Source organism: Protopterus annectens, chromosome 11.part0 (genome assembly GCF_019279795.1).
Source record: "Protopterus annectens isolate FY-2018-M chromosome 11.part0, PAN1.0, whole genome shotgun sequence".
Taxonomy (NCBI): Eukaryota; Metazoa; Chordata; order Ceratodontiformes; family Protopteridae; genus Protopterus; species Protopterus annectens.
This window is the reverse complement of record NC_056745.1, coordinates 188,064,305-188,091,302: the sequence shown is the minus strand read 5'-3', so window position 1 is coordinate 188,091,302 and position 26,998 is coordinate 188,064,305. Positions and strand designations below refer to the sequence as shown.

General features: G+C 40.5%; 1 protein-coding gene across 2 annotated transcripts in view; it reads left to right on the top strand.

Annotated features, from left to right (window-relative positions):
* FOXM1 (forkhead box M1) overlaps positions 1-26,998 on the top strand; it is a gene marked incomplete in the record, with an annotated part of 465,907 nt that overhangs the window by 351,638 nt on the left and 87,271 nt on the right. For both annotated transcript variants that reach the window (XM_044087601.1, XM_044087602.1), the window contains 1 exon segment: positions 4,938-5,119. In XM_044087601.1, coding sequence (XP_043943536.1) covers positions 4,938-5,119 — 182 coding nt within the window.

The window sequence follows — 26,998 nt, the reverse complement described above, 5'->3', positions numbered from 1 at the left end:
GGCATTTTTTCTCTCTTTTTTTTTTTTTTTTTTTTTTTTTGCATTAACTGTACCATATTTATTATAGCAAAGGTTTATATGTTGAAGGATGAGTTGTACTCTCTTAATGTACATGTAGCCATTTTAAACAGATTTGTTTTAAAATAGTTGTCTGTTGATAGAACTTTGTACAATAATTCCACTTGTTTCAGTGCCCTGGAGATTTAATGACCACGATGTTGTCATTAAAGGAGAGCTCATCACCAAGTTTTATTTGCAGAACTTAATTATTAAATAAAATAGATCTTTCAGACTAATCTTTTACATGAAGATACTAGAACCCAGTCTAACAACTGGTGTATTTAGAAAGATAACAGCTGGGAGTCTCTGTGGAATGAAGAGAAAATGAAATAAAATTAAAATGGGACAGAACACTGAGCCCCTGATTTCCCCTCAAAATTCTGCCCGAAGCATGGCTCTTAGCTTCCTACTATGAAGCAGTTTAGCAGCCCATCTGATAATAAACTGGTTAATTATTTGATGTCAGAGTAGTGACACCATGAAAATATGTATATCAAATGCTTTTTCCACATTCAGACAGATTGTTAGGACCTTTAATCTGTTGTCAGCAATTATATTTAATGCATATGAGTCTGTCAGACTAGTTAATGAAGACTGCCCAAAATTAAGTCCATTTGAGGATGTATCAAGAAACATAGTTTGTTCAAAACATCTACACATTATGGATGGAAATTGATAGATTTGCAGTTTAAAACACTATCCAGTCAGCTGGTACATGCCCCCCTGTTTATAGTGTATTACATGATATAACTAGGGGATCAATTTGTATCCCTAAGGATACAAACAATTATTTCTGATATTTATTCAGGTCCCATACTAGTACATTTCTTAACCATGTAAAGAGCATTTTAATACAGTTCCTATGTATAACAAGGCAATCACAAGCTGAGGTGTCAAGCTGGAAAGACTTCATGGAGCACTATGTATTTTCAGAAAAAATGTAAAGTACTCATTAAATATAATGTCCTTTCTATTTGCTTACTAAGCCTATTATTACTGAATGTAATTTAACCCACATGGTTAGTTTATTTGAGGATTAGCATACCTATAACACATTTCTATATTCTTTATTATGTGCAAATGCTGTCTAATAAGTGGATTTTTCATGTACAATAGCAGTTTATACCTGCCTGATAGGTGTTCAACCTACAATTTACAGCATTAGGGAAATAGTTGTATATTAGAAAGGTGCAGTTTGGATAATTTATTTTCCTTGGACTGTGTATAATGCCCAAATCTTAAATGTTGCTTTTGCTTAATATAGTTGCTTAAAGGATTCTGATATAAAGATTTTAGTTTAGTCCAGCTGTTAGAAACAGTCAAGATTGCTATAGTAGAAGCAGTTTCAGTAAAGTCTACTTTATTAAAGATGTACACTATAGTTTTAGTAATAGTTGATTTTACAGATGGTGTGCTTCAATCACTTCATGGTCTGACGTACTAAAGTGCTCTCTAATTTGCAAATTAAAAAGAAGCTGGACAAATTTATCACAATATCCAAAATTTGGTTGCCCCAGTATGAAATTTTAGGAGTTGTGTGAGGCCCTTAATGCTTAATATGTTGAAAAAACTGAGATGTGTAATGAGATCAGATGTGTTCATTACAGAGATTGTTACACATTCCACTTCAGCCTTTATTACTTGAGGTTATATGCATTTGTGTAGCATACTTTCAAAGAATAGTTGCATGCAGACCTAAGTGGGTGTACAGTTTTGGTTCTGTTTCTAATTTTGTTTTCAAAATGATTATTACTTTCTTACTCTATTTGCCACCCTAATAATGTGCGGAACTGATCATAACAGCATACTGAGATTATACACCTCATTTATCCAGCACATGATTATTACATTTACTTTTCTAGCCCAAGTTTTCTTAAGCTAATTATTAAACATCTGCACATTGTTAAACTTGTAAGGAAGCCTTGGTGAAAAAAAAATTTCACTTCAGTATAGACATTGTCACAGAATTTTGCTGGGTTTTTCATTGCCTTTTTTCCATATGTTAAGTAGGACCAAATAATTGACAGCTGAGCAATACTGTAAGGCAATCACATGTACATCTAAAAAGTGATACCAAATTATATTTCTAGCCATAGCATTCCTTGTTACAGAAATATGGCCATAAAGCTCGTGTGCAAGTGGAGAGGGTGATGTGCTTAAACCGAATGTTTATTGCCCAGACTTTGCACATTATGAGAGGATAGTGTAAAGTCTTTAAGCAGCGTCAAAAAGTCACTAAGGTAGGAAATAAAGCCAATGTGTACCCAAAAAGTAGGGCACCATGTGAGCACGGGAAGCCAATGGGCACTCAAATAGGCAGGGTAATTAGGGCAGAGAAATGCCAGTAAGAAGTAGCAGAAGTGTTCTACCCTCTTATCAAACATGCAGAGAGTACTTCAGAACAAGAAATTAGGCAAGTGTAACTTCAGGTATACCTCTTACTCCAGGTTTTATTTCTGGAGGGTTTCTTGAGCTCATTTGTCTGTATAAGCTGTTAGAATTCTTTATGCTATCTGTGTATTTAAACAAATTTATTTTGTGTTCTTTGTGCAAGTTTGAAACTGTTTGCATACTTGATTTTACAAAGTGCATTGCTTCATTTTATTTCAAGTAAAGAGTTTTATTCAATTTTAAATGCTTTTGGGTCGTCATTTATTGGATTAAGGGTATATGTGATGTACTAGCTTATGGCTTTTACCTTCTGAAAGCTTACTGCTCAAGGAATTGCTACGATATCAATATTTAACTGATGGTTTAAGTGAGAACAGTAATTGTAGTTTGATATGCCAGTGTAGTTTATCTAGCTGATGGTAACATTACTGTAAAGGCAATAAAGGGGTTTTGATACTAGACAGATATCATTAACCCCTTCCTAGAAAATTTATGTACCAAGTAATCTTGGTAAAAAATTCAGTTACTGTTAGTAAGATGGCACTCGGCGCTCAGTCTGAGGTGTTTGGAATCATTTTGTTCTAGTGACTGTAACTCTGTTCTGTAACTGTACAGTGTAAATTTTATTTGGGTTAGCAGGCGTTTGCTTTTACCCAAAGCAGCAATGCACTGTACACTCGCTTTAAGGCCAGTCATGCCCTTGTATATTGTAGCAGGTAAAGCTCCACACACTACAAAGAATTATGATTGGGTCTATCTGATCATAATTTGTTTGCTCTCAGTATAGATGCAACCATTTGCCCCTCAAGCTTTACTCAAGGTACCTTTCTTTACATCCGTATCTTACACACAGCAGTCTAGTTCTGAACAACAGGATCCCTGATGTAGAGTACCAGTAACTATTCCCCAACAAGTGTAGAACCACAAGACTACCCTTGTAGCAATAGATCTAACCAAAACCCCCTTTACACTGCTTTGGTTTTCTAGTGGAGGTATGCAGGTCCTGCAGCAGTTATCGTTTTACTGCAGCTGTGTGATAAGTCACCGTAACAGATTATGAGCAATAGGATAGCTGCTGCAGACTGGGCTCCCCTCTCTTGCATTATGTTGGATCTGTAAGTGTTACCTGACTAACTCTCATTTCTAGAGGTAGGCCATAACATATGTATGTAGTTGTGTAATAGTCAGTATTTTGTACTAATACTTGAGTACTGTTTGGATATTTTTACCCAAAAGGCATAATTGGGACAGTCTCAGGGATAGTTTAAGATTGTCAGCCATGGAGAAGCCAGTAAAAGTTTAAATAACTTTTTTGTGCTGACCGAGCTTATCAGGTTTGCTTTGTGATGAAATTTGCATAAAATTACACAAGTGACGCATCAGTAATTTGAGAAACATGTTCATGTTAAATAGCATTCATGCTTACAGTTCTGGTTGTCTTTAATTGAAAATTATTTGTTAAAGACAGAAAGAATTTGTTTTCCTTTACTATTTTATAAACACTGAAAAAAATGTGAACGAAGTTTATATGCACAAATACTGGATAACATAGTGATTATGGCATGATGTCTATAGCTTTATCTGAAACTGCACTTGTTTAATACTGCATGTGAAACTGTCTATGTTTAAATGAGTTCCAGAAGATGTGATGCAGAGACTGCAGATAAGCACATTATTTTTGTCTGCTACCAGATTCATTTTCGCATGGTTGCCTCTTCAAAAGGGCAGCTCAGGGCCACTGTCTAGCCAAGAATCCAGGCACCAGTACTGACAACTGTACATTCTTATTGGTACTGGTATGATTGTCAACAGGGAGCCTTAGTTGCTGGTGAAGATTTGGAGGGTGGGGACTTTAACACGTGTTAGGCAGGTCAGCTTGCTGGTCCCTCCTTGTATGGACTCAGACTATTCTAAGTGTGACACCCAGAGCTAAAGCTTGTTTTAAACAGCCCTGTGCAAAGTACCAGGGATAGTGATCCAGGTCCCAGTCACTGGCTGTATAGTCAGAAACAAAACTCTAAACCACATGGCCAGCTTCTGTGTGCAGATAAATCCATGTCTTTTCAGAAAATATGAAGATGTATATATTGATTCAAGGAATATCTTAGAAATAAATTACAGTATTAATGCATTTTATACAAACTGTACCCAGATATTAATGGGGGAAGGTTGGCATAATGGTTAAGGTCTTAACCTCACAGATACAAGATATAGATTTTGATTTTAACTTCTGGTTATTGTCTATGCTTATGATAGTCTACAGACTGATAGCGTAGTATTTATCTATGGACATAGACACACACATTCTGCTTCTACTGACAGTAACAATTCTGTTTTTTTTAAGTAAATACATGGAGATATTACTTTAAATCTTCAAATGTAAACAATGTGGCATGCATTCATTCTGAGAGGTAAATATGAAGGATTTGTGGGTTACTGGTGTTCTAGATGTATTGCTTAAATGTTTCCAATTTACTTTTTTTCAGCACGAAGAATGAAAGTGTTACTTCCACGAATTGATTCGTACCTGGTCCCTGTTCATTTTCCTGGCAGTTCCTCTTTTGTATTACAGCCTTCCTCATCACAAGTTGTCTTACCTCCTGTTGCAGGAAACCCTTCCATCTCAGAACTGGACAAAAGTCAGAAGAGGATCCGTATTGCTCCAAAGGTTGAAATTTTTATCAGTTTGTGTTTAAGGACAGAGGATCAGTCAAGTCCTTAATTCTGTTTCTGTGAATCTGTTTAATTATTGCCAGGTGTACGGCAGGCATCTTGTTATAGAAGACAGCATTTTCAGAAATGTAATTTTCAAGCCTGGTTAATTTTAAGCTATATTCATTAAGCTAATCAGGAATAGTAAATGGTGATGACAAAACCTGTAATTTTTTTATGAATTAAGACCTAAACTTTGTCAGACTTCATGAAAGGCTGTCTCAGAGATGGTGTGTGTGGCTGCTAATTTAGAAATAGAAAAGATAATGCCAGGGCAGTGCTATTTTCTGTGATGGAGGCAATGCCATTTGCCATTGATTAAAAAAATCTGCTGAGACAGTTCACTTCTCTGTATGTAGTGTGCTACTGTTCTGCTACACAGGTTCCACTGGTGCCAAGTAATCCTTACAGTGGGCATACAACATCTCTATCTGTCATCATTTGGTCTTTTCTTGCAATGTAAACTAGAATATCCTTTTCAATTATCATCCCATCTGACTGTTGTGACAGTGAGGAAAGGACTCCACACTTGCCACTGGTAGTGTAGCACATATTGCTGTAAGTGCTTGTGTGACATATAGCTAGATATATGTGTGTGTGTTTTATTGAGGGAGCAGGATCTCTGTAGCTCCGGTATTGCTAGGCTACAGTCAAATAATTAGAAGGACATGATTACAAGACAAATGAGTGGGGAGCAGTGGACCTTGTTCTTTAAAGTCTGCTGTGCTTCCTGTCATTTCTTACATTGCCTATACACAGTTATGCATCATTCATCTTTATTTTCCATGCTTATTTCCAGAACCAATTCCCCAAGCAAGCTTTTAACAGAAAGCTGTGTAGTTTACTCTAGCCTGCTTCCAACGTTTTAGGGATCTTTCTAAACCTGACAAAATCCCAGCTAATGCCTCCGGGCAAGTCCTGTTCCTGGCAACTCTTCTGGATGGTGCAAAGCAGGGACACTCTACCACTGAGAAAGTGCTATTCCCAACTTAATTCACATCCAGCCTGCAGAAAATGTGAGATTACTGTTACCTCAAAGTATTAGGGTATTTGGCCTATTCAGTCTTGAGGGTCCTCCTAGCAAGGCTACACATATGGACATTGAAGTAGTGCCTAAAGAACAAATGGTGCCAACAGGCCCTCTCTGTGCACTACATCAACCCCAATTGCCCTGTACAAAGAAGGAGCTCTCTTAGTGGATAAAACAGGCAGACATCAGAGTCCCATTTAAGCTACTGAGATGTTGTCTGGGGGATATTCAGGGAAACTGAAAATACAGGGAACCTGGGGTAAAACTCAATGGAGGGCACATCAGTGTCAAAAAGATGAAGGCATTTATTTTAACCATCCAAGTCTTTAAACAGCTCTGGCAGTGGGAAATCTTGCATATCCTCACAGGCATCTCCACAGTGATGTGGCACATCAAAAAGCATGGAGAACTCACTGTTATCTCCTGTAGAGACTAACCATGGTGGCATTAATTAGCCATTGAGTCAGGTATGACCCTCATGGTGTCTTGTACTCCTTCAGGGGACACTGTCAGACCAATATCTCCATTTTGGCTGTGAGAGCACTACCTCTCCCTTACTGAGCATGATAACATAGTCTGTTTTGCTACTTCAGTGTGTGAACTCATTGACTCAAAGCAAGAGGTGGTCAATTGTACACCTCATCATGAATACTTTAGGGTTGACAGCTTGGTTGATTTTGGTTCTTATCCCCTTTAGGGCCCATATTTTCTAAGGATGTAATTCATACCTAGAAAATTGAATTTCTTCCCTTGGTGCCAGATATGTCAGAATGTGTGCGTATGGACCCTAACTAGACTTTTGTGTCAATAATCCTTAAATATCTGTCAAACCTTTAAAATTCAAGGTTGCATGTATCTACAGTCTCAGCCTGCCGGCCTCCCTTGGGATATCTTTTAATTCCCCTTACCATTAAATCAGTTCCTTAAGGGGGGTCTTACATCTGAAGCTGCACAAGAACGTCATGTCTCCAAAACTGTCTTATTGAAGTTAACTATCACATTTCAGAATGAAAAACCTGTCTTTTTAGTAGCCCTTGTGTCTGCCAGAATAATGCATCAGAACATGCCCTTGTGTGCAAACAATTTCTCATCTTTCACAGGACAGGGTAACACTCAACACCTATTCCACCTTCTTGGTCAATATGGTGGCTGAAGGTCCTCTAAAACAGGCTAATAAAGTTCCTGTCTTCCTTTTTCACCTTGCTCTGTGGGGCTAACTAGATCTTGCACACCATGGGTATCCATAGGCAACTGAGATTTTACCTTGAAAGGGCTAAAAAAAATAAAAGAAATTAAACCAGCTATTTGTAGGCTTTGCTAATGGTAGTGAGAGCAGCCGTGTATTTAAACAGACCAGTTCTAAATGGCTGGTTCAATAAGGTATGTGAAAACTCAACATACAAGAGTAATAGCTGTCGCCATTGCTTTCCTTAGATGAGTCAGCACCCAGTTAATCTTGGAAGCAGATTTACCCCCATCATCTGTTCACATTTTATGCAAGCATTGTAATCCAAACACTTGACCATTATCTCTAGCGATCTAGAACTGGATTTGCCATGGCCATACTCAAGGCCAGCCACCCACTGAGCCATAAGCTATTGGAATCTTCCCAAGCATCAGGTCTGCTGTAATAGATGTTTGTGTATGTTCACTGTTGCAGTCATTTCCTTCCCTCTGACAACCTTTCTGCTTTTCTGTGCCTGTCCTAGTACTGGGATGATATGTACCTACTCACTTAGCTCTCTTCCTTCCTTTTTCTATTACCACTGCTAGGCACCATTCTCCTCAAGCTGATCTAGTATTTGGAGCAAAAGCTCTTTGGGTGGGGCCCTTCTGCTTTTTTTCCCCCTGCCATTCTTTGGGGCATATGCCAACCCAGACAAGTCATGCTTGGGTCTCAGACCAGATCTTGAGCTGACAGGAAAAAAACTAGATAGTGTAAATGGATGTCCCGCTTATACCACAAACATGAAGACATCCTTGTGGATTGGCATTCATACAACTTGGGTGGAAAGAGTAAAAAAAAAAAAACTTTTAGTAGTCAGCTCTACATCAGGCCTTTTGCAGCAGATGTCCCAGGTGATAGTACTGCAACCATGAACGTACTTCAAAATCTGCATTTAAGTTCCTAACACAAATGTACCATCTTTGAAAGGAGGACACTGCTATGGTAATTCATATTTGAATTTACACACCTTGCATACTTTCCTGTCGGCAACAAGAGTTTCCATCAACTGTGTTCCTATCTCTGGAAGGGCTACAATAGTTTTGCAAGCCCCTTTTGATATTTACTTTGACATTGTTGTAGAAAGCCACTGTCCTTTGTAAAAAAAAAAAAAAATAAATAAAATAAAAAATTGTTCAGCAATACCTGTATAACATCATAACATGGTTAGCAAATTGCATACGTTATACTTCAAGGAATCGAAAGAAGCTTTAATGTTATACTGACCTTTCCTCAAGATAATCACTGTTTATAATACCCTTCATAGCTATATCCTCCAAGGAGCTTCATCTAACAATAAGTCATAAAATTCCTGAACATTATTGGCATATTGATTGCAGGTAGTTGGTTACAGGAACCCCACTGTGATAAAGCCATGCCAAAACTTATCTTATTTTTGTCATTTGCTTCTAACTTGTAGTGCTTTGTGAAGATGGGAATACAAATTCATGTATTGGCTTCTGGAATGTGCTCTTATTGCAAAAGGTTATTATATTTGTCACAGTAAAAGTGACTTGCTTAGTGCACAAAGCACTCTGGCATAGCCAGTATTGCTAGGAGCCTTCTTAGCATACCTTGTGTGATGGCATATCCTCTTCCAGTAGTCTGCAAAGATTTGCTCCCCAATTCTTCTCCATTAATTTTCCACATATTACTTGTTGGCCCATCTAGCTGTTAAACAGCATTATATTCTTTAGCCAGTTGTTTCAGGGCCTCGGGGCTGGTTTTGACCCTGGATATCAAGTTCATAAGGAAAGGTGAACTGCACGAATCCTAAGATGGGGTGGAGTATATGTGCTCTGTTTGTAGCTCTCATTATTCCTTTGTATTCTAAGCTACAGCTTTATCTTGGGTTATATTTACTGCAAAGAGATCTACCCTTGTCCTTTATTTTCCCCAGTGTCTAATTTGACTTTTCCCCCTTCCATTGGCTTAATACAAGAAGAGCAGCTTTACCTTCATTCATTGTATGGGTATCAAGTTTTTTTTCCCCCAGAGGTCAACTTTTACTTTTAAATACTTTTGGAAGGTTTTGAAAACACTCCCTTGGTGAATGGGGACATAGCTTTTCTTGATGCTCGTTCCTGCAAACTTTAAGGATCCCTGTTCCATTTAGGGTTAATTATCTTTAACAGCATCCCGTTCCAAGATGTAGAATAGAGATTTTTGGAATTGCATGAATAAGACATAAGACTGTGTTCAATAGAAATATCGACCGGTCCAGTAACATCAGTCTACCCAAATCTTTAAAAAGGGTGAACATATCCCATGCTACCCTAGGCTTGGAGCCTTCCCCCATATCAAATCTAAAGTTATGATCTTGATTGTACAAAACCATATGGTATTATACCACCCCAACCCCCAGGGAAGGCATGGAAAGTATATAGCCAAGTCAGAGCATGAACTAAATGAATCTGTTCTCTCATCAAATTTCAATTGCAGCAGGGTTTCCAAGATGGCTGCACAGTGAGCAACAGCTTTAATTTCAGCTATCCTAGTGTAAAAAGAGAAACTGAGAAAAAAAGGCTAGTGAGATTGTCTGCTTGGGTAAAATTAATTTACTGGCTTGTAAGTACATTTCCTGGATGACATCTAAGAAAAAAAATCTAAAGAGCCTGAAAAAATCAAGCATAAAAGGTGAAGAGAAAATACTGGCTGGGAAGAATCCTGTAGCTGTTCAGTAAAAATCAGTTCAACTTCAACTTTGGTATAAGAGATGGCTTCCTGTAGCTTAGATTCAAAAATAAATCAAATGTACTCCAAGGTGATTCAAATTAAACATTAAAGAAATGTATCCATTCAAATGACTGGCTGATGGAAAAATAGATATTTAGATAAACTGATAAAACTGCAAAAATGAGACAATGAAATTAAAAAAAAAAGGCAGGTTATGAGGCTTCTCAAGACAAGCCATTTCAAAAAGTAGCATAGGTAGAAGACAATGTGCACAGAGAACCTGAGATGTTCTGTTGTACCAGAGAAACTGGAAGGGACATATTGTATTCATTTTATGAAAGCACAAATAAGCATCTGGACTGCTGTTCCACAACAGGATTAAAATGAAAGGGCATATCAAGTATATGCTCCAAACCTGGCAACGAGAAAGTAGTCAAGGCCTGTACTAGTGAAGATGCAATCATGCCAGCAAAAAGTTGATCCTGTCAAAACTGTGGCAGAGGGGAAAAGTATTAAAAACTGGAGACAGCAGAGTGTTTTGAAAAATGATTATTCACTGTACACCAGGTTGAAAAGAAGCAAATTTATCCCAGTAATCGGGGGTGTTGACAGGCAGGTATGAGATTCAAGCTGCTATATACAGCTGTCTTCAGAGTATTTTTCCTGGAGGATCAGACATTTTTTGATGCGGAACAAGCTAAGGAGGAAATACTATATCCAACAAAAATGAGCCATCAAACAGAAGGGGGTTTTGCTTCTCATGCTTCTGATGATAAAGCTCATAGAGAGTGAAACATTTTCCAGTGTTACAAAGGAACTGCTTGAGACAGGAAAAAAACACAGGAGTTGACTAGAATCAGGAGTACCTTTGATTTGAACCAGAACCTGGTGTTGAGATGGAGATGATCAGCAACATTGAAGTTATTGAATAAATGGGTGACTGTAAAATATCAGTCACATTTGTGAAGTGTGGCTTTGCAAGAAAAAATAGCTGAGAAAAGACTGGGCTTTTGTTGACTTTCTTAAACTTGTGGAAGGATTGTAATGTATATACCATGTCCTTAATGTTTAGAAGAGCACTAAAGGGGAAAAAAGCAAATGCAAGTAAAATGATTTCTGTTCTTAGTATTTGTATACATTTCATTATAAATGGGCATGGTACAGTGTTAAGTAGTTTTGTGTAGTGTGCAGTTAGGGGTATTTTAAATGAGGGGGGAGTCAGTTTCAATGATGTATATTTTAAAGATATTAAAGTAAACATATTTAAAGTATTTTAGTTGTAATAAATATATTAGATTTACAGTATAACAAAAGAAAGACTGGACAGAAACTAGTTTAATATAATGTTGTGATCTTGTGGTTCTGGGGTGTGTTTAAAGTGTAAAAGTGTACTGATTATAATGCAAAAGTAAGATCTCCCTGGATGTCAAAATTAATGTGTTTTGCTTAAGCTGTAAACAAGTTGTTTTGTAAACAGGCTAGAAAAATGAGACAAAAATTTGTAAGCCGTAAACAAATGCCAAAATTGTTGCATCTGAAGAATTTCCATTAACAAATGATCTCAGTGAGAGAGAAACTCTGCAGTTTGAGGGCAGTTGGCCATGGGAATTCTAAACATTGCTGTGAGTGAAATTTCCAAATTCCTTCATGCATCTGAACGTTAATTCATTTTTTTTTTCCACATTGCTGATGCCGAGCTGTTTGCATTTACAAACAATTTTTTAAGAGTTTTGTGCATTCTTTACTGAGGGAAATGCAAAATTTAAATATACAATGGTAAGCAGTAAAGTGAAAAATTGAAATTATGGGAAGTGAATGCCTCCCTGGCAGCCTTAGTAATTTAGTGTATGTAATAAAACAGTGCACAATTTAGTTTTATTTAAATGTAGCCAGCATACTTTTTCTTGGGGCTAAAAGGTAATGTTTTCTGGATGCATATAAGCTGTTTTATACATTTGAGAGGGGACTAGAGAGAAAGCAATATGTGTAAGTCGAAACACAGGCTGTAATGAGCACTTTATCACTGATAACCTTAGATTAGGTTATGTTTGTGGATGCAACTGTCAATTTAGGGCAATTGTTTCTATGTGGAGGGTTAAACTTAATTTATTGAACTAGAACAAACATATAAAACTATGTACAAGTTAAGTGGAGCTGGGCGCGTTCTTTAAATGTTTTGTTTTTGTTTGAGGTTTTTCATTAAAGTAAAAAGTCTTGCAATTGTGACACAGGTTCAACTGTAGATGAAAAGAAACAAGTATAAAAGATCAGCCGGCCATCATTAGTGTTTGCATGCAAGACAAACGGAAATATATATTCAAAATATCTGTAACAATAACTTTTTATCATAATGGCTAATCTATCCATATTGTCTTGAAATGTAAATGGTCTTACAGATGTAGATAAAAAGGAAAGATTATTATATTATGGAGGGGAGACATTTGGAAAGAAATGAGCATGCAGATTTGATAATGAAAAGTATTTCAGGATGGATATTCAGCAAAATATCAAGGACAAAGGGGAATAATACTGATTGCTTAGAGGGGGGACTCCATTAGTAAGAGCAGAGGGGAAAAATGACCATAATAGTAGAGTTGTGGTAGTAAGGGGCTGTTGGCAATGGAGGATTACACTGGTATGTATTTTTATTCCACCAAAAACGTATGTAAAATTTAGGAGAAAACAAATTTAAGCAAGGAATATTACTTACAGGTGTGGACTGGAACTTTATTTGCAATAAGGAAGCTGTATCAGGGTGGCCAAGAAGGGAAAATATAACACAAGCAGGTAGATTCCTGAATACGTTTTTGAAAATATTTGGCGTATAAGATGTGAATTCTGTAGTAGGAACCTGGACACCAGGAACATGTGCATTTCATTGAAAACTTCGACACTTATAATAACCATTTCAGATCATGTACTGATTAAAACTAAGATAATAATACAGGATAATGAAGTAAAAATAAGACCCTGGCACATTTCCCACCCACTTGTTAAAAAGAGATTTCAAAAAATATTCTAGAGCTAGTAGGGAAGATGTCATTTTCTTCAGAAGTGATAGCTAGTGAATGGGATATATTGGGAGTTTAATATAGAGTAGAAATAAAAGAGAAGGTGATATGATTACGAAGTAATAGGAATTTAGTGTGGCCCACAAAGGTTAAAGTATTTTAAAATAAGGGGAATCTCTCAGAACAGGAGCAACAACTGCAGAATACTAAAGAGAAAATAGGAGTATTTGGGATCATGTGTATGAGTTTAGAAAGATTGCTGTTAAACAACTATTCTTTAACTGCAGAGCACAAAACCATTTAGTATAATAACTTGGGCAAAAAAGTGGAAAGGGTCGTCACCAAACATAGGGAACCTATGACAAGAAAAATGACCAGAGATCCTGTAGAGATATTGGAGATATTTTTGAAATTTTCTGAAAATTAATATAAAGTTGAGGAAGGTGAAAACTAAGAGTACAAATGGAAATATTTACTGAAGGCTTAATTATGCCAGGGTTGAGACTGAACAATGAATAATTAAGATATGAGGATACAAGATAATCTGCAGAGAAGTCTCCAGGGACAGGGAGGGAAGAAAGTGATAATGATCTGGAAGATTTGTTTCTGGTATTTTAAAGGATGGGAGGGGGGCATCAATTATCTTGAAAGAAAGTTGTAGTGGTTGTATTACCCACAGAGGATAAAAACGCATAAGACCTAGTTCCTACACACCCATTTCAATTTTAAACTTTGACTGTAAAGTGTTTGTCTATAATAGGTAAAAGAATGACAAAGGTATTACCAAAATTGATAGTTATAGATAAATGTTTGAAGAGGGTAGACAAACATTTTACAACATTAATAGAACACTGATCCAGAGGGAAGCAGAATGTAAGAAAATGCCACTGCTGTTTGTGGGTCTTGCAGTGAAAACACTGGACAAAGTAAGCTGTTATTTTAGGAGTAGAGCAATGGAAGCATTTGCATTCCTTGATAAGGTTAAAATGGCAGGGATCCTCTCTGGTAATTCGTGTTCAAGCAGAGAAACCAGGCAGGGGGTGTCCTGTTCCTCCTCTATTTTCTTTGTTTAGCACCATTTACAAAACACATTTAGAGACTCTCATTCTAGAATATAATTGCTATGGTAATCAAGAAAAGCTGACATTGTTTGCAGATTATATTATTTTGTACTTGATAAATCCAGAAAAGGATCTCTCTCTGTTGTGGAGCATTTTGAGACTGTTTCAAGACTTTGTGAGATATAAAATTAATAAAGATAAAAACTATAACAATAAATTATGTACACACAATTTGCTTCAGCCATACATATTTATGGGGACACGGTAAGATGAAGCATTTAGGAGTATGAATTAAAAAGGCTTCTGTTAAAGCAGCTGAAGATATGTGGGAAGAGACTAAAACGATAATACAAAACCTGAGAAACTGGAAGCTCTTATTTATGGATAGACAGAAGCAGTGACAATGATTTGAGTCCCTTTAGTTTTATATACAGGTCAGGCATATTTTTATCAACCAGGGAAGTTATGGTGGACAGTAATAGAGCTGAAGGAATTTATCTGGACAGGAAGAGGGTAAGTGTTAAGTAGTATAAGTTGATCTCCCAATAGAAACATGGTGGCTTTAGGTTACCTGATTTGAAGAGATATTTTAGAGCTGCACATTTTAAGCTATTGTTTGTAACACAATCAGAAGGTTGTGATTCAGAGTGTAAAGTGATAATGAATGAAGGAAGGGGAAATTCGAGAAATAAGGAGAGGTGGAATTTGAATTCAGATCCTCAAGAAAAATAACCGTGCAGAATATTATATTAATAAAATATATTCTGTGAACTAAGCCAACACAGGAATGGAGAAAAGAAATTTTACCAGTAGGGATGACTACAAGTGGGAGTACAGAAAACTGGTAAGACGCGGCTGGAATTTACTTGAGATAACTGGCAAAGGGACTGAGATATTGGGAGAAATTACCTAGAGAGGAGAAAGCATTAGAGTGGGATGAGGTCAAGAAGGAGCTTGGGCTTCAGTTTAGAGGCTGCCTTATCGGGATGGATATCACAGTATAGGCAAAGAGAAAGGGATAGAGGAGTCCTAAGTGAAAGCCCTGCCTGGTAGTTTTTAGTTGAATCTAGAACAAAAGCTGCTATTAAAAAGGGATTATTAGTTGGGCTTGTATAATACTGCACAATAACTATAAGAATCGATCAGAGGAGGTTAGAAAAGATTGGGAAAAATGACTGGAAAAGTAATTTACAAGGGAACAATGGGGAGGACACGTATGGCACCCAAGTAATGCAACAACGTCCAGAAGGTTTAGGATTTTTGAAACAATGCAAATGATGTCTGTATAAAGGAGCCTTTCTCTTTGGACCCCTGCTGCAAAAGAGCACGGTTCAGGCAGACTTTTTCAGTAAACAAATACAAGCTGAAATTTTCTTCAGGTTGATTGCAAGTGTTTGAGATGTGATGGAGAAGAAACGGGTAACTGGGAACATGCTTTGGGGGTGTGATGGAGAAGAAAGGTAACTGGGAACATGTGTTTTGGGAATGTTAGCAGATTTTAGAAAATCCTGTAGTGTTCTCTGTTAGAAATAGTAGAGGAGTAAATAGCTGGTAAGCAAGGAATGATTCTTTTGAGATGGCCTATAGGATCTGAATTGCCTAAACATAGTAAGGTCTTTAATTTTGTTAGCTGCCAAAAAAGCAATTACTAGAAAATGGAAAACAAAATCTAAACTGACTATATTTAAAGCATTAAATATTGTAAAAGGTACAATAACTGAAAGTGAGATCTTTAGAAAAGGGGAGGAACAAATTGCATAGAAATAAATGGAATTTGTGGTAACAATATAAGCATTATACCTCCAATTGCAGCATTTTCCATGAACTAAACCTCTTTCCTCTTTTTAAAAACAATTTGTTGTGTTTTTGCTGACCCCCACCCCACCCCCTCCCTAGTCCCCAGGTATTTGAAACCTTTATCCCCTACATATCTATGGATGTTGGAGCTTGTATTGTATTGGTGGGCAACATTAAGTGTCATTACTCTCATCTTCCCTGTATTTAGCATGTAACCTTATTGGTCCCTGAACTGTGCTGATTGCATTTATAACTTTATATCTTTCCAGGTACAAGATAGGAATGTTAAGATAGCCACATATGCTAAAAATATGTTGTTGCCTCTTTAAATAATAATTTTGTATGTCTGTGTTCTGTACTGTTTCCAGTAGTGGTTAAGGTAAAGATGAGAATGGAAAACTGGCAACCTTGTCTTGTTCCTTCTATAATTTAAAAGTAGTTTGCGAGACCATTACCTGATTTTACTTACATCCCAGAGCCCCCATACAGTGCTAGTATCAAATGAACAAATGCTCACCCTGGCCCAAATTTTACAATGAATTCCTTCGGATAATACCAGCCTTATTCTGTCAAACACATTATCGGCATCAGTTGAGCCACTATCTTATTTTCTGTCCTTGCTTTGTCAATTACCACTGTAGCGCACAATATAGTGTCAGATGTTTTCCTTTTTAAACCATGTTTGATCTAGAGAAATTCAATATGGCACATACTGAGCTAATCGAGTAGTGAGTATTGAAAGATTTTTATAGTGGTTTAATATGGATATTGGTGTGTGCAGTGAGGATAATGAGGGGTCCTTTTCCTATTTCTGCATAACCACTACTGTTGGGTCTCTCCTCCTGTTTGGTACACATTTTGTTTTCATAATTTTGTTGAGCAATTTTTGAGAAGATTGTTCACAGTTTCACCTAACCTTTTACAAGCATCTGTTGGGAGGCCATCTGTCCCTAGGATTTAGTCTAATGATTGGCTGGCCACTTTTCTCTCTCTCTCTCTCTCTCTCTCTCTCTCTGTTGCTCTCTCATTAGGTTTTCCACTTGGGCTTCTTGTAACCAGGAAGTATGTATGTATCTGTTTGTCTTCGATTACCTGGAAAGTCTGACTGGGTAATACCCATTTTCAGTAGAGTCATGGGGAGAAAAGCTCCATTTGATTACAATTAAGTTCCAGTCAGAGTAATTGCATTTTTATTTACATTTATACACAAACAGTAGTTACATTTGTACATTAAGATTTTTCAACGGTGGGAATTCTCAAAGAGCACACATGCAACTTATTGGATTGTACAGATAGCAGTTGTGTATAAAAATTGATTTGATGTCAATTTTGATTGTAGCCTCAATTGTTGGGTTCCGATACGATCTTCCGAGCTGACTCTGCTGTTACTAAAGCTTGTGGCCATCAAAAAGTTCTTGAGCTCCTTCCTCGCCCATAATGCACCGACCCCAGCATACCTCAGTCTCATTTGCCACTTTTCACGAAAGACGTGGTCAGCCTGAGCTCTCAAGCTTTAATTTGAGATAAGTGCTTTTTTTCTTTATAGTTTCTCTTCCTTGTTATATATAACATATTTTTCCTCCTCTTTTACACTCAGTGCAATTCTTTTACCATTGTTGGTATTCTCCTACAATCTATATTTTTTTTCTATTGTACATGCCTGTGTAGTTTTTTTATGCCATTGCTGGTATTTCCCTTCCCCTTTCTCTGTTACATTAAAAAGAAAAATCTTTCATTCTTTTCTGTTTTTCTTGAAACTCATGTCTGACAAGGGGCCTGCCGGCTTCAAGAAATGTTGAAAGTGTGGGCATAAATTGCCACTTTCCGATGCCCCTACTTTGTGCTTGTTTAGGCCCTCGACATCAAGAAGATTGTTCTGTCTGCAAAGATTTCAATCCTAGGGCCAAACTGATAGAAAAATAAACTGATTTTAAAGGGATTGCTTCCATCTTCATTCAGATATGCTACTTCTGGGGATCAGTCTCCCAAAACTAAAATTAAGGAGATGTTGACCAAGTCTCCAAAACCATTTACTTCAACTCCTGCTTTGCAACCACCGAAGAAAAAACCAAGACCAGATCTGAAATCTGCTCAGATCCCTTCTCCTTTGGATCCATCAAAAAAATCTTCTCACCCAAGCTATTCAGATCCAAAGATACTACCGGGAATAAGATATTTTCCAACACTGGATACAGTGCCTTCAAGCATTCCATCTCCCTTCCTGGTGAGACTTTATTCAAGGTCACCATCCCTTGCTTCAACTCGTTTTTCCAGGAGTATGAGGAAGATGTGGACAGAATGAGGAAGTTATTTTGGTGCAGATACAAATGGGTGTTCTCCCAGCTCCTACCCCCTCTGGTCAGGGAGCCTGTCCATCTCGTACGCCAACATTATCTGCTCCTTCTCTGATCCCACTGGTTGTTTGAGTCCCTGGATCCAAACCTTCCAGGTCCGTCCAGGCTCTGATCTGAATATATATTTATCTTCTCATCCAAAGACTTTTCTGAGCACACCAGCTCTGACTTTGTATCCGGATTACTCTGAGCCAAAGCTTCCTTGTCAGATCTGAGACATTGGAGTGGACTCCAAGGTTTGCAGAACAATCTCTGCCCCTTGGAGCTTCTATACTGGATAGCTCAATTCCGGGTTCCACCTCTGGGGGGATGTTCTTGCACCAGTGGAAGGCAGTGGTCCAGAAGCCTGCCTTCTTGGATCCACTGTCTTTTTCTCCAGAGGGATCTGCCTTCGAGGTAGTGAAGAAGGTGTTTTCTGTTCTGACTTGACTGATACTTTCAGCCCCTTTGGACCTCCAGTCTAGTTCCCAGATGTCTCTGTGCTTAGATTCACAGCATTCTACGCCACAAGGACAGTCATCTCAAGGCCTCCAGACTACCCAGCAGGGCCTTACAATCTCTTCTGACACTTCACCAGAACATCCCACTGAGGAAGTCGCTTTGAAGACAACTTACAAGAGGAGACATTTGGACTCTGAAAAAGTGAGTCACTGAGAATACTGATTTCGATAAGGAAGGGTCTCCACGATCACCTCTGGAAGATGACTCATTTGGAGACATTCTCAAGATCCTTAAGTAGAGGTGTTTGGTCCTCCAGCAACCATTCACCAGAGGAATCAGTATTTCTGGAAGCTTTTTGAGCTGGCCCATCTACCTCCTGGGTTACTCCGCCTGCCAATGAACTCCGAATGTTCGTGTTTCACTGTTGCAATCATCACCTGTGGGTTATCCCTGCTGTGGTAGCCCTCGGCCGGCCCAAATACCAGAGTCAATGTTTTTCTGCATCGGCTGCTATCACCTGTAGTCTGACGTCCGGTCATCAGTACTATAAAGCAAGGCAGCCAACACCATTACATCAATCTTTCTTGCCGTGGAGCCTGTAGCAGAAGCAGTTTGCAAGTGTGCCAGTCGGTCGCTACCAGAGTTTGAATTACAGCTGAGAACGTCTAAAGCTAAGTACCCCGTTGGGGATCCTTTTTTTCTTACACTAACTGATTTCCAAAAAAAGTTAATTGTCTCGCCTGTGGAAAGCAGATCCCACACAGAGACTTTCATTCATACTGCGTCACTTGTTTAGGCCCAGACCACGATGTCGCCTGTTGCCGGTTCTGTACCCTCTAATGTGAGAACCATTCGCCGTAGAGCTCTTATCGTAGACAGGCATTTTCGTCTTTTATTTTCACATTCCGAAATGGCATCCATCAACCAACAATCCGAGGACATTCTGAAAAAACCCAGAGATAAAGATAGACAGACCACACAAGGATAAGCCTTCCAATGACTCTACCACTAAGCAGGTTGTCAGTTCTCTGGAATTCAGTGAGGCGCTTTCGCAGCCCCTGATGCCCGATTCAATATCTATGCAGGCCTCTACTGAGACCCTTTCGGAGTCCGGTATGCCGCAGATATCTTCTTAGTCTTCTGACCCTTTGTCTGTGTCTGCCTCTGATGGGTTCAGAGCAGCAACGCAGGCACTGGCTTCCGAGGAGGCCTCTCGCACTATTGAATCTAGACAAAAAATGTCTTATCTGACTACTGTTTCTCTCAGACCAGTGGATACTCTTAGGCCTAGAAGCCAGGCCATTCCTAGAAAATCTGCCTCTAGCCACCATCTTGCTCCTGCTCCACCACCCTAAGCACAAATGCTTAAAATGGTGGATGATCTCATCTCCCTTATCAGGGGTAGTCAGGCTACAACTTCTAAAAGGAAAAGACACCCTTTTCCTGAAATTGACAGAACATGATTCTGAGGAATTTGATTATTCCGATTTTGAAGAGGAACAACTGCTGACTGCTTGAGGATTCAGAATCAATTCCTTCTGCCTCCCCACCAGAAGACCTTTCCTTTAGGGAAACCCATCACACTCTCAGGGAACATTTCCAATGGGAATCTCAGGATTTCCCCCAGTCTAAGAAAAGACTTGGAGAGTTTCTGGACCTGCCCCAGCACAGACCCTGGCCATCCCCCCTATTTTAGAAGTGGTGGATGATGTTTTCCATGAATCCAGCTTAGCCCCTGAAACCCTCCCACCTGCTCCTAGTAAACCTAACAGGTATTACAGAGTACTGGATTCTCACAAATACCTGTACAGAAATCCTGCTCCAGACCCAGAGGTCATTACACAGGGACCTAAAGGAGCTAAGACTAGTTCTGCCAAGAATCCTGTTCCTTCAGACAAGGATTCCAGAGCTCTGGACCAATAAGTATACACCTCTGCAACCTTGGCTATCAGGGCACTCGATTGTCAGTTCCATATGTTATGATATCAACAACACACTTTGGAGCTATTAAAACAAAACATTTCAATCTTTCCTGACTGTGCCAGTTCGAAAGAGTTAGCAGATTTACTGCACTCTACCTGTCAAGTGGCCAAACACTTATTACACTGCGGATATGACACCCTAGAAACCTCAAGCAGGGCAGCAGTGTCAGGATCTTTCATTAGGAGACGTGCACAGTTGAAGGAACAACCTCTCCCTGATCATGTCAAGACTAAAATTAATTGATGCACCCCTGGATAAAGGACCGCTTGTTTGGAGTAAAAGCAGAAGAGGCACTTAAAAAGATGGAAAACAAAGCAAAATCTATGCAAACAGTAAAAGATTTCTTTCAGGTTCAACCTCCCAGGTTCAGCAGGAACTTTTCCACTAAGCGCTGGTCCTTCCCTGCACTTAGCAGACAGGGCCACGGTAAGCCCTGCAGGGACAGACCACTCGGGCCCCCTATCCCAGGGGCAGCAGAGAACCAAGCAGTGGACCACTTCCGCCCCAAAGGCAGGGAGTTCTAAGCCATCCTTCTATGGCAAAGACTCTCAATGACTCCCTCTCCCCCCTCTGCCCACTTTTCACTCTCGCCTAAAGCTAAGAGGAAGGCTCTCCCTCTGCAAAGAAAATTGTCTTTCTGTAACAAGGCACCAATGGGTCTTAAAGATCATTTTTAAGGGATACAAATTATTTTTCAACAAACTCCCAATTCCAAGAGGGTAACCAGACTTGCCTCCAAATCAGTGGGCTGAGGTATTGAAACCGGTCCAAACTCTCATATCCCAAGAGCCAGTAGAACCTATCCCCTCAGAGCAAACAGGCAAAGGCTTTTATTCCAGACTATTCCTTGTTCCCAGAAGAGGGAACTTGGCGCCCCATCCTGGATCTATCTATTCTGAACACCACCTTGGTGGTCCCCAAATTCAGAATACTAACTTTGCAGCAGCTGCTGCCTATGCTGACAAAAATGCCTGGCTAATGACCCTAGACCTAAAAAGATGCCTACCTCCACATCCCCATAAGAGAATCCTGCAGGAAATTCCTGCGCTTCAGAGCAGGCTCACAACACTTTCAGTTCTCTGTGCTACCCTTTAGCTTGTCTACTGCACCCAGAGGATTCACCACATACTTAGCCCCGGCCATAGCATTTTGCAGACCGAGAAATATACAGATTTACCCTTATCTGTATGACTGACTCATTCAGGCAGAGTGCAAAGAAAAGAAGCTCCAGGACCTTATCTTTGTCAGAACCCTCCTAACTTCCCTAGGGTTCACCATCAACGAGAAGAAATCAAAGCAAACACCCTCCAGGAAGATCATTTTCTCGGGAGCACTGCTGGACACAGCATCCCAAATGGCCTACACCTTTCTAAACATACTGAAAAATATTAATATACAACCAAACACTCTTAATACTGGGTGATTTCAACTACCCTGCCATTAACTGGGAAAACTATTCATGTACTAACACCTTTGCCCAACGGTTCTTGGAATTCATAAATTCCAATGCCCTGGATCAACTAATCCATAGTCCCACCAGGGGCTCCAATATCCTAGACCTGGTAATTACCAACATGGGAAATCGATGCTCCACACCTACAGTAACCCCCCCCCCCCCCCATTGGTCAGGTCAAGACCATAAGCTTATCTCCCTTAACATGCATATCCCACCCCCACCCCCCAGTAAGGAAACCTCCATAAAAAACTTCTCCAAAGCCAACTTCATGCTACTCAAGTCAGAAGTTACAAACTTCATGACACCCATGCAGATGGGAACTGAAAGTTCGACTGCTGAGTCCTACACTAAGGCACTGTACGAGCACATCCACTCATGCATGAATCATGCCATCCCAGATAGAACCAAGATGCTTTCCTCCAAAAAATGGAAGCCAATCTGGTGGTCCCCTGCCATAAACAAACTTTACAACAAAAGGAAGAAACTGTTGCAGAAAAGAGGAAAATCCCACGATGCAAAAAACTCCCTTACCAGCCTCAGTAAGAAGCTGAGATTCCTCATAAAATCCTCCAAAGCTGGTTACGAAAATAAAATTGCCAAAGATTCCATAGACAACCATAAGGCATTCTATAACTATGTTAAGAATCTAAATGGCAATGTTCAGATCTGCTCTTAGCTACAACAGAATGGCATTAAATATACTGATCCCAAGGATATTGCCAATAACCTGGCAGATCGATTGAGTGCAAACTTCACGCCCTAAATGGCCCATCTCAGTACCGGAAGATTGCCATATTCCGGTATAATGGCCACACAGGTGAAAAACACACTCTCCAAAGCTAAGAATACAGCATCCATGGGACTAGATGACATCCCGGGCTGTGTACTATATGAACTGGCACCTCACCTAAGTGTCATGTTTGATCATACCCTCACCTCAGGCTTTGTGCCCACTGAGTGGCACACAGCTGCAGTTATCACACTCCACAAGGGGGGATCCAACTTGGATCCCGGGAACTACCGCCCCATCAGTCTGACGAGCCTGATCTGCAAGGCCATGGAATGCATTATGGAACTTATAAACAAAGACATTGGCAACCTTCAAACTCTGGACCCCACCCAGTTTGGGTTCGTGAAGGGCCAATCCTGTCTCCTGAACCTGATTGACTTCTTTGAATCAGTCTCCAGAGCCATGGACGAGGGTAAGGCAGTCCACACAGCCAATCAGGACCTTGCCAAGGCCTTTGACACCATCCCCCACTCTGGAATCATAGATAAACTTACTAAGCTAGGCATTAATCCCTACATCACTCGATGGGTTGCCAACTGGCTTACTGACAGAACCCACACTGTAAAAGTAGCTTACTCCAAATCCAGCTCCAGACAAGTGACAGGTGGAGTACCTCAGGGTTCAGTCCTGGGACCTCTCTTGTATGGCATCTACTTCTCTGAAGTACAGGCCAACACTAAGGGACTCTGGCTAACAAAGTTCGCAGATGACTGCAAACTGGAAGCCATTATTGAATCCCCAAATGATGTGGATACTCTACAAAAGGGCCTTACAGAAACAGATGCTTGGTGCCAGAGCCATGGGCTCAAGCTCAATGCCAGGAAATGTATAGTTCTCTCCTTTGGGGAAAACCTGTACCCGTGAATTACCACATAGGTGGCTGTACACTAAACACCGAAAGTGTGACAAGAAACTTAGGGACACAGGTGGACAGTGGTCTCACCTTCAATAACCACATCGCCACAACAGTCAAGAAATCCTATGTGGCACACCTCATCACTAAGGGCTTTTCATCCAGAAAAAAGGAGGTCATTGTCCCACTGTACTCATCCCTCATTAGACCTATCATAGAATACAATGCCCCATTTGGTATGTACTTCTCAAGACATCTGCAACAATTGGAAAGGCCGCAGAAATACCTCACTAAAAGAATCACAGGCCTAAAGCAGATGACCTATGCTGACCGCCTTAAAAAAATGCCAGCTATACTCTGTGGCATATCGTCTACTCCGAGGCGATCTCTGCTTAACATACAAGGCCATGTCAAACCCAGAGCTGTGGGACATGCTACACTTAAAGAAATCCCAATCCCTCAGAGCCACATGCTCCAGGGATCTAAACCTTGTCATCACAATAAACAAAACATGCTGGAGGGATAGGTTCCTAACCCAGAGACTCCCCAGACTCTGGACTAGACTGCCCATACATGTCAAGCAGAGCGCCTCTTTGGCCCTCTTCAAAAGGAACCTTGATGATTGATTGGGAGAGAGGAAATTCACCCCGGGGATCACGTCCTCTGGCTAGGCTTCACATGAGGAAACTTCAGTGGTATCTAAAGTACCTTTGGTGTCAGCACACTCAACCTCTAGAGATCTCTCTCCCTCTGATCCCCTGTATAAGAGCCTAGTTTATCTGGTGGACAGGGGCCTGTGCCAAGAACAAGTGTCTTCCTTCATCCTGCGCCCTACCAGGCAGACCATCACCAGCGACGCCTCAGACCTTGTTTGAGGCATTCACTTAGCAGGCAGGTGCACCCAATGTCTTTGGGATGCCCAACACCTTCCCTTACATATCAATCAGAAGGAAATGATGGCAGTACAAAAGGCTCTGACATCCTTCAAACCCCATCTCAGGACAGGGGTTCTCCTTATCAAAACAGACAACACCACAGTAATGTGGTACATCAACAAACAAGGAGACACCCAATCTTACACTGTATGCAGGCTAGCCATGAACCTCTGGCTGGCGGTCCCCTTTATGGGATTACACCTAATTACCCAATACCTACCAAGGAACAACACCACCCTGGCAGACCACCTAAGCAGAAACTTACTGAACCCCGAAGAATGGCAGCTCCACAGAAAGATCTTTTTGCAAGTCATTCAGGAGTGGGGAGCTCCTGAGGTGGCTCTGTTTGCTTCGCACCTCAACCACCAGCTGAAAAAGGTCTGTACCAGGGAGTATCACCACCTAGCATGGAAGGTGGATGCCTTGACCTTCTCCTGGAACTCCCTCTGTGTACGCATTCCCTCCTCTGCCTCTTATTCCCAAGGTACTGATCACTATAAGGGAGGAGAGACCAAAGGCCATCCTCATTGCTCCAGATTGGCCCAGACAACATTGGTATCCCTTATACGTTCATAGGTTCATACTAGGCTATCTGCCCTAGGGCATTTATAAGCCTAGCCAGAATGTGTTTGCCTTTCACCACCCATTTTAAATTTATTTTGCTATGCCCTTTTTCGAGGTTAGTATACTGTGCCTCTGTCTAACAGTGACACAGAAGTGATACCCGGGGTAAACCTACGATCTCCCATCCACTCATCAAGATTCCTCTTGAAGAGAATCAATGAGGGACTCTGCCTAACCTGGACTGGGATTTTATTCTAGAGTGAAGGGAGCCTCTGGGTTATGAATCTGTCTCTCCAGCATGTCCTATTTATTTCAGTGCTGAGGTTCTAGTCTCTCGAGCGCGTAGCTCGATGGGATTTGGATTTTCTGAGGTGCAGCATGTCAATTAATTCCAGGTTGGACATGGCTTTATACATCAGGCACAGATACACAGCCTGACAGTACAGCCTCCCAGACAGTTTCCCCTGATCTCAGACCTCTTGACACAGGTGGGGGGGGGATGCTGCACCAAGGCTTGCAGACTCTCAAACTGTCAGCATGGCTGATACTTTAAAAGTAAACAAGGGGCCCCTGTTAAGCAAACAGGTCCTAGACATTATCACAGAGGCCAGAAGGCCCAGCACCAGAAAATCTTACACAGGGAAATGGAAAAGATTCTGCTCCTGGAGCCAGTGCAGAGCGGGCAGTACCTCACAACCTTCCATCCCTCTTATTCTGGACTACCTAGCCAAGATAGAGGGAATAGGAAATTCAGGCGTCCCATTCGACGTAGGCGCGTGCAGAGGCCCCAACACTTGAGTCCCTTTGAGTCCTTTCTGGCTTCTTCAGCCTCCCACACGGGATGAGGGATTGCCTGGCTCACGGTTCGGAGCCAGTCGGTGTACAGCTTTGCTAAAGCCTGGGAGTCAATATCATCAGGAGAGGTTGCCGGATAATGCCGGATATTTACACCATCGATGAAATGACCACTACGTCCTCCCTCCGCCGGAGTGACCACCCTGTCAACCCACCCGCAACGAAGGAGATAGCTTGCTAGCTGCTAAGCATACGGAAATGGAGTCGAGACCGTTCAATCACCCAGTCAGACAGTAGGCTTTGGTACTTAAAAGACATCTCTTTTTGAGACCAAAGACAGGGATCCTGAGACTGAACCTGATCTCGCACTCCATTCATTTGGTCACGAATCAAATCATTCTCAATGGTCACGCTTCTCCACATGTTCCGATGTGCTCCATGAATGTCAGGCGCTATTATCACATACCGATACATCAGGCGTCACATATAATCATAGCAGCCAGGCTGCCAGTCTTTAGGTCAGCTGTGCTCACCCTTTGGTTTCACCTCAACCCTTGGGTGTTCACTGGTCTCCCCAGTGGTCTCAGGTGTTGTGCTGTGTTTAAGTGTTTCCTATCTAGAAACTGAGGAGCATGCTACCACCAGGCATCTACTTCACGACTGCCTCAAAGCCACCATACCAGGCATCTACTTATGGACAACCTCAAAGCCACCATCTCCTGGGGTTGCCCCTAGAGCATAAAGTTCATAGGGTCGAGATAGGTCTTGCTGCCATCTTGGCGCATAAAGTTCCTGCAGAGCAGAGATTTACAGAAGATTGATTCAAGCTCTGATCCGCAAAAAGGAGCCCCCAACCAGGATGGT